Raw genomic sequence first — 14958 nt, forward strand, 5'->3', positions numbered from 1 at the left:
GCAGCAGTCAGTGGAAGTGACTTTCCATTTGTCATTTTGCTCTTAGCTGAGGTGTTTTCATCAAATGTTTTCCAGGTAACTAATGCTGGGCTGACATACTCCAAAGAAAATGCTTGGAATCTGTTCTTGCAGTCTGTGCAGCTGAACATTCGCTGGACTCTCATTCGGAGTGACACAGGCTCCACATTTTATAAATGGTGTACAGAATTTTCATCACTTTTTAATGCATTAAGCGTTTATTATGTCCCTTACTGGTTAAGGTAAGTACCCATTAGTAACTGCCAGATTTTGGCTCACTATGCGTTATTGATTATCTTTCATATTAAGTAGAAATGTCTCTGTACTGCTATACCTGAAATATTGGCTTGGCAAGCACATACAGCATTGTATAGATGTCTTTTTACTAGTATAAAAATTATAATGAGATGCAAAAAACTAGTCTGAGATGCCTTCTCCCGTCCCCCACTCAGTGACAGCCTGCTCAGTAAATCACTAGCTGTGTCAGGACATCGCAGTGATTGGCTGAGCAGGCTGTCACTGAGCGGGGGACCAAAGCCAGCACCGAAAGGCATCGGAGAAGCACGGAAAGGTAAGTATGGCACTTTTTTTTTTATACTACACCAGCAGCACAATTACTTAGGTTTTACAATGCTATGGACTCCATTCTTGCAGCAGAAAGAAAATCCACTGAGAAAATGGAGTGTCACAGACCTTAATAGTAATCAGTATCACTGTGCAACTCGCCGTGTGAAATCTACTGCAATACCGTATGTGCGAATGGACCCTAAAGGCCCTTTTACACCAACAGATCTGATGACAGATTATCTGCCAAAGATTTGAAGCCAAACCCAGGAGTGGATTTGAAAAGAGGAGAAATCCAGTCTTTCTTTATGACCTGTTCTCTGTTTATAGTCTGTTCCTGGGTTTGGCTTCAAATCTTTGGCAGATAATCTGTCGTCAGATCTGTTGGTGTAATAGGGCCTTTAGAGTTCATTCACATTAATTAGGCTGTGTTCACACTACGTATATTTCAGTCAGTATATTTCAGTCAGTATTGCAACCAAAACCAGAAGTGAATTAAAAACACAGAAAGGATCTGTTCACACAATGTTGAAATTGAGTGGATGGCCGCCATATAACACTAAATAACTGCCATTATTTCAATATAACAGCCATTGTTCTAAAATAACAGCAAATATTTGCCATTAAATGGCGGCCATCCACTCAATTTCAACATTGTGTGAACAGATCCTTTCTGTGTTTTTAATCCACTCCTGGTTTTGGTTGCAATACTGACTGAAATATACTGACTGAAATATACATATACTGACTGAAATATACGTAGTGTGAACGCAGCCTTCGAACAGTGTATTACCCTGCATGTTTTTTATGCTGCATTTTTTCAAGCTGAAAACATGCAGCATAACTTTTCGAATTTACTCCTCCTTGTGTTTGGGCCTGAAAGTCATGAAAAACAAGATATGCAGCATCAAAAGCAAAAAGGGGTGCGGTCAAGGGGTGTAGCTTCAGTAAAAGGATATGGCTAAAGGTGTGTCACCATGCGCCAAAAATATGACAGAATTCTAGCATGAAGTTATGGTACAGTTTAAACCAACTTTAGTTATTAAAATGCCACTGTCGTAATAAGTTTCAAAATCTAAATCAATCTAAAGAAAGTTTGTAATTACATTGAATTTTTTTTATCATGCTGTAAAACAAAGTTATACTTACTTGTATCTAGGTCCAGTCTCCTGAAGGCATCTTTTTAGTCTTGTGCTGGTTAAGAAAAGGAGACCAAACGCAGGAAGCCCTGGCCAGTACAGTGTGTGGCTTCAATGCGTCCACAATCAAATGACTGTCTTCTATTTGAGCGCACAGATGGGGGAGACTTAGTGTATTTGGCCATTTTTTTTAAACCAGTATAAGACCAAAATAAGGCTATGTTCTGGTTGTAAGAACTAGAGATAAGCAAAGCAAATCTGGTGAATCAAGATTTGGTGCGAATCATCCTGTCAATTCGCTTTATTCTGCAAAGCAAATTCATGCCGATTTGTTAAGGAAATTCACAAAAAAAAAACAAAATGGCGGCGGCACATGCTGTCTGTAACGTCACTCGGCGGGAGAAAGGGATTAAACATAATCCCGAGCACCGGTCCAATCAGCTGGGTTGACCCCTTCAGTACACCCCTATATATACAAGTGCACATGCCAGACATTATCAGGGAAGCTGTTACTGTTAAACTTCTTACGTAAATTTGTTCATTAAATTATAGTAGATTTTTTTTTTACTCTAATGTCAGTTCATGATTATTAGGATGATCATGTTGCCTGAACTGCTGTCAACAACATTCAGATATATGAACCATAGGAACCTGCAGTCTGACAATGATTCATCTACTTCTATTGAAGTGTTTTGTGGGTGGCATGCTCTGTGACCTGTGCAGTAGTCATTGACACTAACTTTGTTCTTATAAAGATTTTAGTATGGGCAGATGGGAGCTGCCACACAGAATTTGACTGCTTTTTAAGATCCGTGGTCTGCTTTTTCTGAATGCTCATGACACTACCTCATGAATATGAATATATATAACAGAATGTCACCACTTTTTCATAAAAAAAGAACAATGCCCCTTCCCTCACCTACAGCTAGAGCCATGGCCATAGGTGTCTATTTATTTATTCCCATTGATAATTAAATGCTGCCTGTCAGAAAGGAGCAGCAGACGCTGTTACCCAGATGTGATCTGCTTCAAAGTCATCTAAATATAGAGAGAAGAAATGTCATACAAGATAAAATTCATCAGCTGCTATAATGCCTGAGCAAACAGAATTCTTGCTCCAGGTCTCTCAAGGTTTTATGTTGTTTTTTTATCTACAAACACACACACACAAAACAAGCGTTCAGGCGTACGCTTTTTTTTAAATTTAATAGCTAGAGGGAAATAAAAACATACACATAACATTCTCAATAAGGTCTCTCTCTTCCAAAACCCATCGACCAGACTGAATCCATAGAGGAGGCGAAAAGATTAAATTCATAGTCCAGGCTGCAGCTGCGTTACCCTGGTTACCTGCCAATCTTCTCCATAATTAATAAGGAAAATAGTCGTCAGGTCACATGATTGACTGCTACTATAATATATTTCATTGCTGTGGGATAGGCTTACATAATTAGTCATACTTATTTCTGGTTTGTGAGAGGGCAATGAATCAGCCATGAAACAAGCACTGAAGGAAGGGCATATAGTTTTGTTTTCTGTGCAGAACGTCCTATGACATTTACTGGTTAGTGCACGGTTAAGCCTTCGGTTGATGCGTATTATATGAATAGAGAGATAAATACACAACTCAGACCAGTGTCGGACTGGGGTACCTTGGCCCACCAGGGAAATTGATTCTTGGGGCCCACCCAATATATAAAGACATAATCAGTGCCAAACCTTTCACGATAGTACAGCGACTTTGCATAGAGCTGTGTATGTGAGCAGCAACGCTAGTGCACTGCCAGTCACTTATACAGTTGTTACTGATTTATGCAGTTGTGGTAAAACTGCACCATTTATGTAGAAACTTTAATGAAATTCCAACAATATTGCTGTAAAAACACATAAAAAATGTCATGTGTGAACACAGCCTCAGAAGATGAAGGAAAAAATGACCATCTAGTCTGCTCCTCTATTACAATCTCCAGCAGAGGAGACCCATGACTGTTTATTCTAGCCTCACCATAAGGTGTTGGGCTAGAATAAGACTTTAAAGGACCATCATGAAAGGCATATCAGTGGTCAGCGTGTAAACCTGGCTTTAAAATGTAATCTGCCATTTTATACATCTACTAGTAGAAGAGAGAGAACACCATGCGGCGCACATAGCTTATTACTGCAGAACAAATGTGTGTAAGTGGCTAAACTTGCTGCTCACCTTGGGCGGTCATGCTACAAGCCCAACACCGCCAGTCACTTTAGCGGTGGTTTGCACACCTTGATGCCGCTTGCAGCCCTTTCAACAGATCCAGGAGACTTGGTACAATAATTCAGCAGCGAAGACAGCACCAAAGTAGTCAAAAATCTTGTGACTTTATTCACTCCCTCTTGTGCAATGTTTTGCCTTACTCAGAGCTAAAACGAAACATCGCGCTGGAGGGTGTGAATAAAATCACAAGAATTTTTACTACTTTAGTGCTGCCTCTGCTGCTGCTCCGGAGGGGGTGCAGTCTGGTGAGGGGGTATTATCCTACCTGTCACTGATACTACTGCTCCGGAGGGGGTGCAGTCAGATGAGGGGGGCATAAGCCTACCCATCACTGATACTGCTGCTCCGGAGGGGTGCAGTCTGGTGAGGGGGTATTATCCTACCTATCACTGATACTACTGCTGCGGAGGGGGTGCAGTCAGATGAGGGGGGCATAAGCCTACCCATCACTGATACTACTACTGCAGCTCCGGAGGAGGTGCAGTCTGGTGAGGGGGTATTATCCTACCTGTCACTGATACTGATGCTGCTCCGGAGGGGGTGCAGTCTGGTGAGGGGTGCATAATCCTACCTATCACTGATACTACTACTGCTGCTCCGGAGGAGGTGCAGTCTGGTGAGGGGGTATTATCCTACCTGTCACTGATACTGATGCTGCTCCGGAGGGGGTGCAGTCAGATGAGGGGGGCATAATCCTACCTGTCACTGATACTGCTGCTGCTGCTCCGGAGGGGGTGCAGTCAGATGAGGGGGGGCATAATCCTACCTATCACTGATACTGCTGCTGCTGCTCCGGAGGGGGTGCAGTCAGATGAGGGGGGCATAATCCTACCTATCACTGATACTGATGCTGCTCCGGAGGGGGTGCAGTCAGATGAGGGGGGCATAATCCTACCTATCACTGCTGCTGCTTCTCCGGAGGGGTGCAGTCAAATGAGGGGGGCATAATCCTACCTATCACTGATACTGCTGCTGCTGCTCCAGAGGGGGTGCAGTCAGATGAGGGGGGGCATAATCCTACCTGTCACTGATACTGCTGCTGCTGCTCCGGAGGGGGTGCAGTCAGATGAGGGGGGGCATAATCCTATCTATCACTGATACGGCTGCTGCTCCGGAGGGGGTGCAGTCAGATGAGGGGTGCATAATCCTACCTATCACTGATACTGATGCTGCTCCGGAGGGGGTGCAGTCAGATGAGGGGGGCATGATCCTACCTGTCACTGATACTGCTGCTGCTGCTCCGGAGGGGGTGCAGGCAGATGAGGGGGGCATATTCCTACCTATCACTGATACTGCTGCTCCGGAGGGGGTGCAGGCAGATGAGGGGGGGCATAATCCTACCTATCACTGATACTGCTGCTCCGGAGGGGGTGCAGTCAGATGAGGTATGCATAATCCTACCTATCACTGATACTGCTGCTGCTCCGGAGGAGGTGCAGTCAGATGAGGGGGGCATTATCCTACCTATCACTGATACTGCTGCTGCTCCGGAGGGGGTGCAGTCAGATGAGGGGGGCATTATCCTACCTATCACTGATACTACTGCTGCTCCGGAGGAGGTGCAGTCAGATGAGGGGGGGGGGCATTATCCTACCTATCACAGATACTGCTGCTGCTCCGGAGGGGGTGCAGTCAGATGAGGGGGGGCATAATCCTACCTCACTGATACTACTACTGCTCCGGAGGGGGTGAAGTCAGATGAGGGGTGCATAATCCTACCTATCACTGATACTACTGCTGCTCCGGAGGAGGTGCAGTCAGATGAGGGGGGGCATTATCCTACCTATCACTGATACTGCTGCTGCTCCGGAGGGGGTGCTGTCTGGTGAGGGGGGGGGGCATAATCTTACCTATCACTGATACTGCTGCTGCTCCAGAGGGGGTGCAGTCAGATGAGGGGTGCATAATCCTCCCTATCACTGATACTGCTGCTCCAGAGGGGGTGCAGTCAGATGAGGGGGGCATTATCCTACCTATCACTAATACTGCTGCTGCTCCGGAGGGGGTGCAGTCTGGTGAGGGGGGCATTATCCCACTTGTGTCTGTGTCTGCTGCTTATATCTTTATTTTTGAGTCGGTACAATAGTTGAGAAGAAGTTTGCACTCTGGAGGTCCCAGTTGTGCAGGAGATCCGTGAGGCTTGGGCGCTGATCAGCTGAGTCAGGATTCTCACATCACAGATGATAGGAGTTGTAGTAGACGTAGGAGTAAGACAAATCAATAAATAATGTGTTTCTAAGGGAATCCTCAATAGATCTGATGATCTCATTTGATGAAACACGTCATCCATTGATTAAAGTCTTACTGTTATATCAATTACAACACCTATCATCTTTGATGTGAGAATCCTCAGCTGATCAGAGCCCAAGCCTCACGGATCTCCTGCACAACTGGACCTCCAAAGTGTGAACTTCTCATCACATACATACAGTATACATATATACACAAATAGACATACTGCAGACATACATACTGTATACATATATACACAAATAGACATACTGCAGACATACATACTGTATACATATATACACAAATAGACATACTGCAGACATACATACAGTATACATATATACACAAATAGACATACTGCAGACATACATACTGTATACATATATACACAAATAGACATACTGCAGACATACATACTGTATACATATATACACAAATAGACATACTGCAGACATACACACTGTATACATATATACACAAATAGACATACTGAAGACATACACAAACATGCAGACACAACACACCTTACATATATACATCTAATCATCAGGGCCGTATTTGCCACTAGGCACCCGTGGTCCGGTGCCTAGGGCGGCGCCATGCGGGGGGCAGCACCCGCAGGGAACACCTTTTTTTATTACTTAAAAAAAAAAAACTCCGTAGGCACCGGCCCACGGGTGCCTAGTCCGCGCCGGGAGGGGGAGGGGGGGTGACGGAGCGGCCGGGAGAAGGATGGGCAGGCAGGCTGGTTCCCTCCCCCCATGCAGCGCCGGGGTCCGGGGCAGGTGTTGAGCTTCCGGCACACACAGTGTGACAGAGGCCGGAAGCTCCCAGCTGCAGCCCCGCGGTCCCGGATCTTGTCTCCTGCTCGGCGGCGCTCACGTGATGTGACGTCATCGCCGAGCAGGAGAGAAGATCCGGCACCGCGGGGCTGCAGCTGTGAGCTTCCCCTTCCCCCCAGCCTCTTCCCCTGCCCCCCCAGCCTCTCCCCCCTGCATTCTCAGCTGCTCCCCTGCCTCCCAGCCCCTCCCCCTGACCCCTAGCTTCTCCCTCTGACCCCCAACCTCTCCCCCTGCCCCCAGCCTCTCCCCCTGAATCCCAGCTTCTCCACTGCCTCCCTACCGCTCCCCCTGAACCCCAACCTCTCCCCCAGAACCCCAGCTTCTCCCCTGCCACCCTAGCTGCCCCTCCCTGCTGCTCCCCTGCCCCCCAGCGGCTCTCCCTTTCCCCCAGCTGCTCTCCCTGGCTCCCCCAGCTGCTCCCCCTGTCACCCCCAGCTGCCTCCCTTCCCCAGTCACCCCAAGTTGCCTCCCTTCCTCAGTCTCCCCCCAGCTGCCTCCCTTACCCAGCTGCCTCCCTTCCCCAGTCACCCCCAGCTGCCTCCCTTCCCCAGTCACCCCCAGCTGCCTCCCTTCCTCAGTCTCCCCCCAGCTGCCTCCCTTCCCCAGCTGCCTCCCTTCCCCAGTCACCCCCATCTGCCTCCCTTCCCTAGTCACCCCCAGCTGCCTCCCTTCCTCAGTCTCCCCCCAGCTGCCTCCCTTCCCCAGCTGCCTCCCTTCCCCAGTCACCCCCAGCTGCCTCCCTTCCCCAGTCACCCCCAGCTGCCCTCCTGCCCCAGTCACCCCCAGCTGCCCGCCTGCAGACGAGTTATGGTCAGAGAAGTCTTCATGATGCTGCGCCAGATGGAGAAGCAAGCAAAAAGTTAGCGACAGCAATTCGAGAAGACGTCACCTGTGAGTCATTAGTAACTGCACTGTAATCACTTCTATAGTGTGCAGAGCCTGTGTACCATTGAGGTCTCAATGGGTCAGTGTATTGTTTGCGGTAGTGTACTGACACAGCCCTGCGGTCACTACAGTACACTAACCCAAACTTTTAAACTAGGACCCAACTACAAGAGCTGCAGGCACTACAACTCCCAGCATATCCTGAGGGCTGTAGACTGTAGTCAGTAAATGCTGGGAGTTGTAGTGCCTGCAGCTGTTGTAGTTGGGTCCTAGGTGCATTATACACTGGAGGCTTTGTGGGAGATCAGAATACAGAGATCTGTGGGGGCTCAGTGTGTGGAAGTGACCCCAGAACATCACTAATAGGGGATAGAACAAAAACATCTCCCCCCCCCCCCTATTAGTGCTGTTCTGGGGTCACGTCCCTGCACTGAGCCCTCACAGATCTATGTATTCTGATTTCCCACAACGCCTCCAGGACCCAACTACAACAGCTGCAGGCACTACAACTCCCAGAACAGTCTGCAGCCCTCAGGATATGCTGGGAGTTGTAGTGCCTGCAGCTGCTGTAGTTGGGCCCTAGGTGCATCATACACTGGATGCTTTGTGGCATATCAGAATACATAGATCTGTGGGGGCTCAGTGCAGGGAAGTGACCCCAGAACATCACTAATAAGATATAGGGGGAGATGTTTTTGTTCTATCCCCTATTAGTGCTGTTCTGGGGTCACTTCCCTGCACTGAGCCCCCACAGATCTATGTATTCTTATGTGCCACAAAGCATCCAGTGTATGATGCACCTAGGATCCAACTACAACAGCTGCAGGCACTACAACTCCCAGCATGTACTGACAGTCTGCAGCCCTCAGGATATGCTGAGAGTTGTAGTAAAGTAGTACAATCCTATGATAACTGCGGCTGTAGACAGATGTTTTGCTGGACCTTCAGGGCTGATGGTTGTCACCCACAGATTGCAGCCACCAGGAGACTCTGCACACAGTGATTTATTAAAGGGTTGTCCTCTCAGAGACTACAACTCCCAGCATACCCTGAGAGCTGTATAAATGAAGAGTGTTCTGAGATTTGTCACAGATACAGATGAATTCAGGAAAGGAGCCGGTCAGCATGTCGTGTCTCACTGGTTGTATATTGGTGAGCCCCAGGTACCCCAGTCCAACACTGGACAGAACCAGTCCCCAAACTAAGACGTCCCCGGCCTCCTTCCTTCCTCCATCACGTCTGTTTGATGAGAACAGCGGGCATCAAGCAGAGCGGCACCCAAGTGCCAGGGTATATACCATGCATGTACAGCAACGTGGGGGGGGGGGCGCCTCTGCATGCAAAGTGCCTAGGGCAGCATGAACTCTAAATACAGGCCTGCTAATCATACTAACACACACACACACAGACTCACCAACATAGGTACACAGATACAAAAGCATGCAGATTACACATAATATATACACTATATACATGATAGAAAACACACACACACACACATATATCACTCACATGCATAAACACATGACACATGTACAGACACACACTGATGACAAAGATAGACAAGAATATACACAAACACTCACATGTTCAGCAGGGCAGGATGCTTCAGTCTTCTTGTCTCCATCTTCTCTTCTCCCAGCCAGGCACAGCAGCCTGCAGCCTCTCCCCCTTGTCCTGTGCACCGACTGCACACAGCAACAGGAGAGTCACGTGATTGCAGAGGGGAGGGGGGACAGAGGGGCCCTGCTGCTGCTGCTCTCGGCATCTTGTGACAGGCAGGAAGAGGGCAGCACTGAGGATTGGAGCAGATGTAAGGGAGTCAGGTGAGCAGGGGGAGGGGAGGGCCCATGATTGCAGAAAGAACGGGCCCTGATACGGTGCTTGACTCACCCAGCAGTGTGGGAGCTCCCGATATAAGGCAGCTCCCTGGCTTAGGGGAAGGGCCCTGCAAGAGGGAGGAGGGGGTGGGGCCTACCGGGCGATCCCCCGGCTCCCCGGTGGCCCAGTCCGACCCTGACTCAGACAGTATTACCTTCTGTACTCTAGTCAGCTTTCTGGTGTATCACCCATTTTCCTTATGGCCACTTAGTTATTAACATTGCATACAATTCAGTTTGCACCTAGAAAACATAGTTAGAGTCACTACTTTAAGGCTATGTTCACACTACGTAAAAAAAACACGGCCGTATTTCATAGCAATGGCCGTAATTGCACAAACAACGGCCGTTATTTTTCAAATAATGGCCGTTGTTTGCGCAAACACGGACGTTGTTATTAAATACATGTGAACCCGGCCTAAAGGAGAAGTCCGGCGAACACTAGTATTGTATTGCCCCCCAAAAGTTATTTAAAAATTACCAATATACACTTATTACGGGAAAGTGCTTTTTTTCCCTACATTTATTACTGCATCAAGGCTTCACTTCCTGGATAAAATGGTGATGTCACGACCCGACTGCCAGAGCTGTGCGGGCTGTGGCTGCTGGAGAGGATGATGGTAGGGGGACACTGAGGGACACAGGGCACTGGAGGGACACTGAGCATCCCTCTGCCATCATCCTCTCCAGCAGCCACAGCCCGCACAGCCCACAGTCGGGTCGTGACATCACCATGTTATCCAGAAAGTGACATCACCATTTTATCCAGGAAGTGAAGCCTTGATGCAGTAGTAAGTGCAGAGAAAAAGCACTTTATAACTTTTTTCCATAATAAGTGTATGTTGGTAATTTGTATAACTTTTGGGGGGCAATACAATAGTTTCATAAAATTTGGCACTTCAGTCACCAGGTTCAGAGTGCAGTTGCTATTTTTCACCCTCTTAGACTGTGCCCTTAAAAATCAGTCAATAATATACATTTATCTTTGTTTACATTGTCCACCTTTCAAGGATCCACAGTATATAGCTGGAGGTATTGTATAGACCTTATAATATGCAAGAAAAAACAATGAATACATTTTCATTTCTGTTATGTTTAATGCTTTACTTTTAGGGTAAATGTCGTTGATAACTTCACAGAGGTTCTGTCGCTCGCCCTCCCCCCATCCCCACGCTCCCACTTGAAATTCCGTTGTCCGCCGAAAGAATTGACTTGTCAATCCTTTGGCAGGACAGCAGAATCGGCCTAACCATAGAATGAAGTCTATGGGATGGGGGGGGGGAGCCAAGCGGGTGTGAGCAGGGATGAGTGGTGGAATCACTGCGGAGTTATCGGCCACATTTACTCAGTGTGCATATACCCTGTCTAGAGTGCATGCATACTAATGTGCCACTTTCATTTTTTAGGGAAGACCTAGTAGAACATGCAAGCTATCACATTCAAGATTTGGACAATTTGACCAAGCAGGAAATTGAAAATATTTGTCATCTTCTGTCATCAATGCATCTTTCTGTTACTGAGAATGCCAAATCAACTTGTCAAAATTATAGACATATAACCAATGCAAACTTTGAGAAATTTGTTCAGTGTTTCAGAGCCCTTCTGCAAGATCAGTATACCCTAATTCAAAAGGAACATGAGCTGGCCTTGGAAACTCTTAGTCGCATTGATAAAAAGCTTAAAACGCATGAAAAACTGACTGATGACCTTACACATGAAAAGACTGTACTTGAACAACACAAAGAAGGAACACTGAAAATCTTACATCAGATTGCTCAGGACAAGGCCGTGGTGGAACAGAAGATCCATGTTGTCCATCGACAGTTAGAGAAGATCAAGAAGTTCAGATCTCTGCTCCCAGAATATCAAATTGCTCTAGAGAAATCAGAATTCAAATGTTCAGCTATAATAGAAAATATTAAGGAACTGGTTCAAACCATGGACATAACAGCTTTAGGTAAGCATCACCGGTTTTGTCTTGTTACAATATTTATAAGCCCAACAGCTATATGGACAACAGCCATAATGTGTAAGCAGAAACAGGAACAATATTTTTTCTTTTACAGGAGAACTGCGTGCAATGCAGAAGCCAGACGTAGACATTGAAGAGCTGATGGCATCTATCATTATTATTCTAAAGTCACCTAATGCTGATCTTACATGGGCAAAGGGAGCTAAAAGGCAAATGGCCAATATAGATCGTTTCCTTAATGAGTTATCAACTTTCCACAATTCCCAGGTGATATTTTTGTTAGTTTTCAGTATTAGAATTTAGTAAAGTTTTTTTTTCTTTGTTGTGTGAGATTCTTTTTAAAGAGGCACGGTCACAAAAAAAAAAAAAACTTTTGACATGTTAGAGAGAAACACGTAAAAATTCAGACTCTGACCGATCGAAGCCGGGCTCAGCGCATTCCTCTCCTGGCTCTGTGTCACGTGACAAGACGGCCTCATAATGTAAGTCTATGGTTTCATTCACACGTCCAGTGAATTTTAAGCACCGTGATTTAAGTCCACTAGCTAGCTTTGTGATCTGTGAAAAAACATCTGTGATAGCATCAGTTTTTTCCACAGATTTGTTAAAATTGTACAATGCTAGTTATAATAAAGTTAACATCACATCACTGACATCACCTCCGTGTTTTTTACTGATGCCATATCCATGGAATCAATGAAGAATACAGATTTCATTGATTTTTATGGGGGATCAGTGCCGTGATCTTGGTCTGAACTAGGACATTTTTTATGGCATGGATCTCGTGATCTTGTAAATGGCCCAATAGAAATTAGTACGCCCTAAAACTGTCCATATCACAGGAAAATTTGTGGGACATGTGAATAAGGCCTAGGGGGGGCACGTCTTTTTCACTGACAAAGAACGGGGAGAGGTTCACATGTTAGCATGGTCCTCTCCCCACTAATTCTGTTGATCAGTTGCGAACATTTAGACTCTGACTGATAAAAACTTTTAACATGTCTCTAATGCGTCAAAAGTTTTTTTGGGTGACAGTGACACTTTATTGATGTTCTTTTAACATTTTACAATGTTATTTTTAGTTATCTCAGTCTACACTGGAACTTCTTGAAACAAACACAAAGAAAACTCAGTTTACACCCGAGAACATGGAGAGGAAATCAGCTGGTAATGCAGCAGCTGGAAGTCTTATGAGATGGCTTCAAGGTGCAGTGCAGTATTACAGGATTCTGACTTCTAAGGTAATTTTATTTAATTTAAGTAAATTTTATTCTTAAAATATGAATGATGTGTCTAGACAAAATATAGGAAGCAGAAGCTCAAACATGAAATAAAAGGAAATAAAATAAAATATATACAGTACAGACCAAAAGTTTGGACACACCTTCTCATTCAAAGAGTTTTCTATATTTTCATGATTCTGAAAATTTTAGATTCACACTGAAGCCATCAAAACTATGAATTAACGCATGTGGAATTACTGTATATACTTAACAAAAAAGTGTGAAACAACTGAAAATACAGTATTCTAGTTTTTTCAAAGTCGCCACCTTTTGCTTTGATTACTGCTTTGCAGACTCTCGGCATTCTCTTGATGAGCTTCAAGAGGTAGTCTCCTGAAATGGTCTTCCAACAGTCTTGAAGGAGTTCCCATAGATGCTTAGCACTTGTTGGCCCTTTTGCCTTCACTTGGTCCAGCTCACCCCAAACCATCTTGATTGGGTTCAGGTCTGGTGACTGTGGAGGCCAGGTCATCTGGCGTAGCACCCCATCACTCTTCTTCATATTAAAATAGCCCTTACACAGCCTGAATGGGTGTTTGGGGTCATTGTCATGTTGAAAAATAAATGATGTTCAAACCAAATGCAAGCCGAATGGATTAGGATGCCTCTACAATCTACAATTTTCATAATCATGAAAATACAGGAAACTCTTTGAATGAGAAGGTGTGTCTAAACTTTTGGTCTGTACTGTCTTTATCTATGGCCAACTATGACATCTGTGACGTCCGCAAAAAACACGGAGCCCATAAACTTCTATTGGCTACTCCGTTCCACAATCAAAGTCTATACTAGGACATGTCCAATTCTCCCTTGGAGTGGATTGCCGATGTGCAAAAAGGCTGTATCCATCAAACTTCAGCAGCCGCCACTAATCAAATGCTGCACGCTCAAGTTCAGATGAACTCGAGCATTCTTGAAGTCCGCTCAACTCTAGTTCCAATCTATTCTGTAGCATTGTAACTTTTTATCTATTGGTTATCGCGAGGGAAGGGAAAGCTTGGCTCTCCCCTATATTTCTTACTCTAAATATTTTACAGACTTTAAATGGTGTATAAATCTCACATTATGATATCTATTAGAAAGTCATCAGGTTCAGAGAGCTGATACACATTATCTGAGAAGAAACACATTCCTGAATCTATCACCGTTTGTTCATGTGTTCAAAAAAAACCAATTTAAACTAATTTTTACCAAGGCCAAGTGTCAATCATAAGAAGAAATATGTGTGAAATTTTAATTGCAAGATGTTCAGCGCAAGTTTAATGAGTTAAATAAGAGAGTAGAGAATTCCACGCTCGGCTCATGCATAATGTTGACTTAAATTGGTTCTCAAGGGGGGACAAGAATTGCATTTGTGGAATTTACACACTGGTAGAGCAAATGTACTGGGCCCTGTAGGTTAAGGTTATAAATCAGAATCATTTAACTTCCTTTAAGTGATTGCTAGAGAGTATAATAGTTAGAAAGTTTGCTTTAGATATAAGAGATTATTGTGCATAGATTAAAATGCTGCTCAATATTCATAAATCAGTGATCATTAAAGGGGGAACTATCAGCAGGTTAGACAAATCTATCGCAAATCTGGTAACCTATCGCACAGGAGGTGCCGAGAAGGAAGGTGTGTCTCTTACGTACATCTGCTCGTGCAGTTGGTAGTTTACTCCACGGTTTGGTAAGACCGTTAGGAGCACTGGGGCCCCCGTTAGGAGCCCTGCCGCCATTTTCTCATTATAGTTAATGAAGTGGACCAGGCTGAGGGCTGCTCCAGTGCTCCTAACAGTCTTACTGGATCATGGAGCAAAGTAGTTACTACACTGGAATGGTGCAGTAAGACACATACCTTCCTCCTCGATGTCTTCTGTGCAATAGGGGGCTATCAGCAGGTTAGATTC

General features: G+C 45.3%; 1 protein-coding gene across 1 annotated transcript in view; it reads left to right on the top strand.

Annotated features, from left to right (window-relative positions):
- The window catches only part of LOC138794189 (uncharacterized), a 316322-nt gene that overhangs the window by 161751 nt on the left and 139613 nt on the right, over positions 1-14958 (top strand). The window contains exons 66-69 of the mRNA XM_069972965.1: positions 76-260; positions 11218-11768; positions 11878-12050; positions 12866-13024. Of these exons, the coding sequence (XP_069829066.1) occupies positions 76-260; positions 11218-11768; positions 11878-12050; positions 12866-13024 (1068 nt within the window). The remainder of the gene's footprint in view (positions 1-75; positions 261-11217; positions 11769-11877; positions 12051-12865; positions 13025-14958) is intronic.

This window comes from Dendropsophus ebraccatus, chromosome 5 (genome assembly GCF_027789765.1).
Source record: "Dendropsophus ebraccatus isolate aDenEbr1 chromosome 5, aDenEbr1.pat, whole genome shotgun sequence".
NCBI classification, from domain to species: Eukaryota; Metazoa; Chordata; class Amphibia; order Anura; family Hylidae; genus Dendropsophus; species Dendropsophus ebraccatus.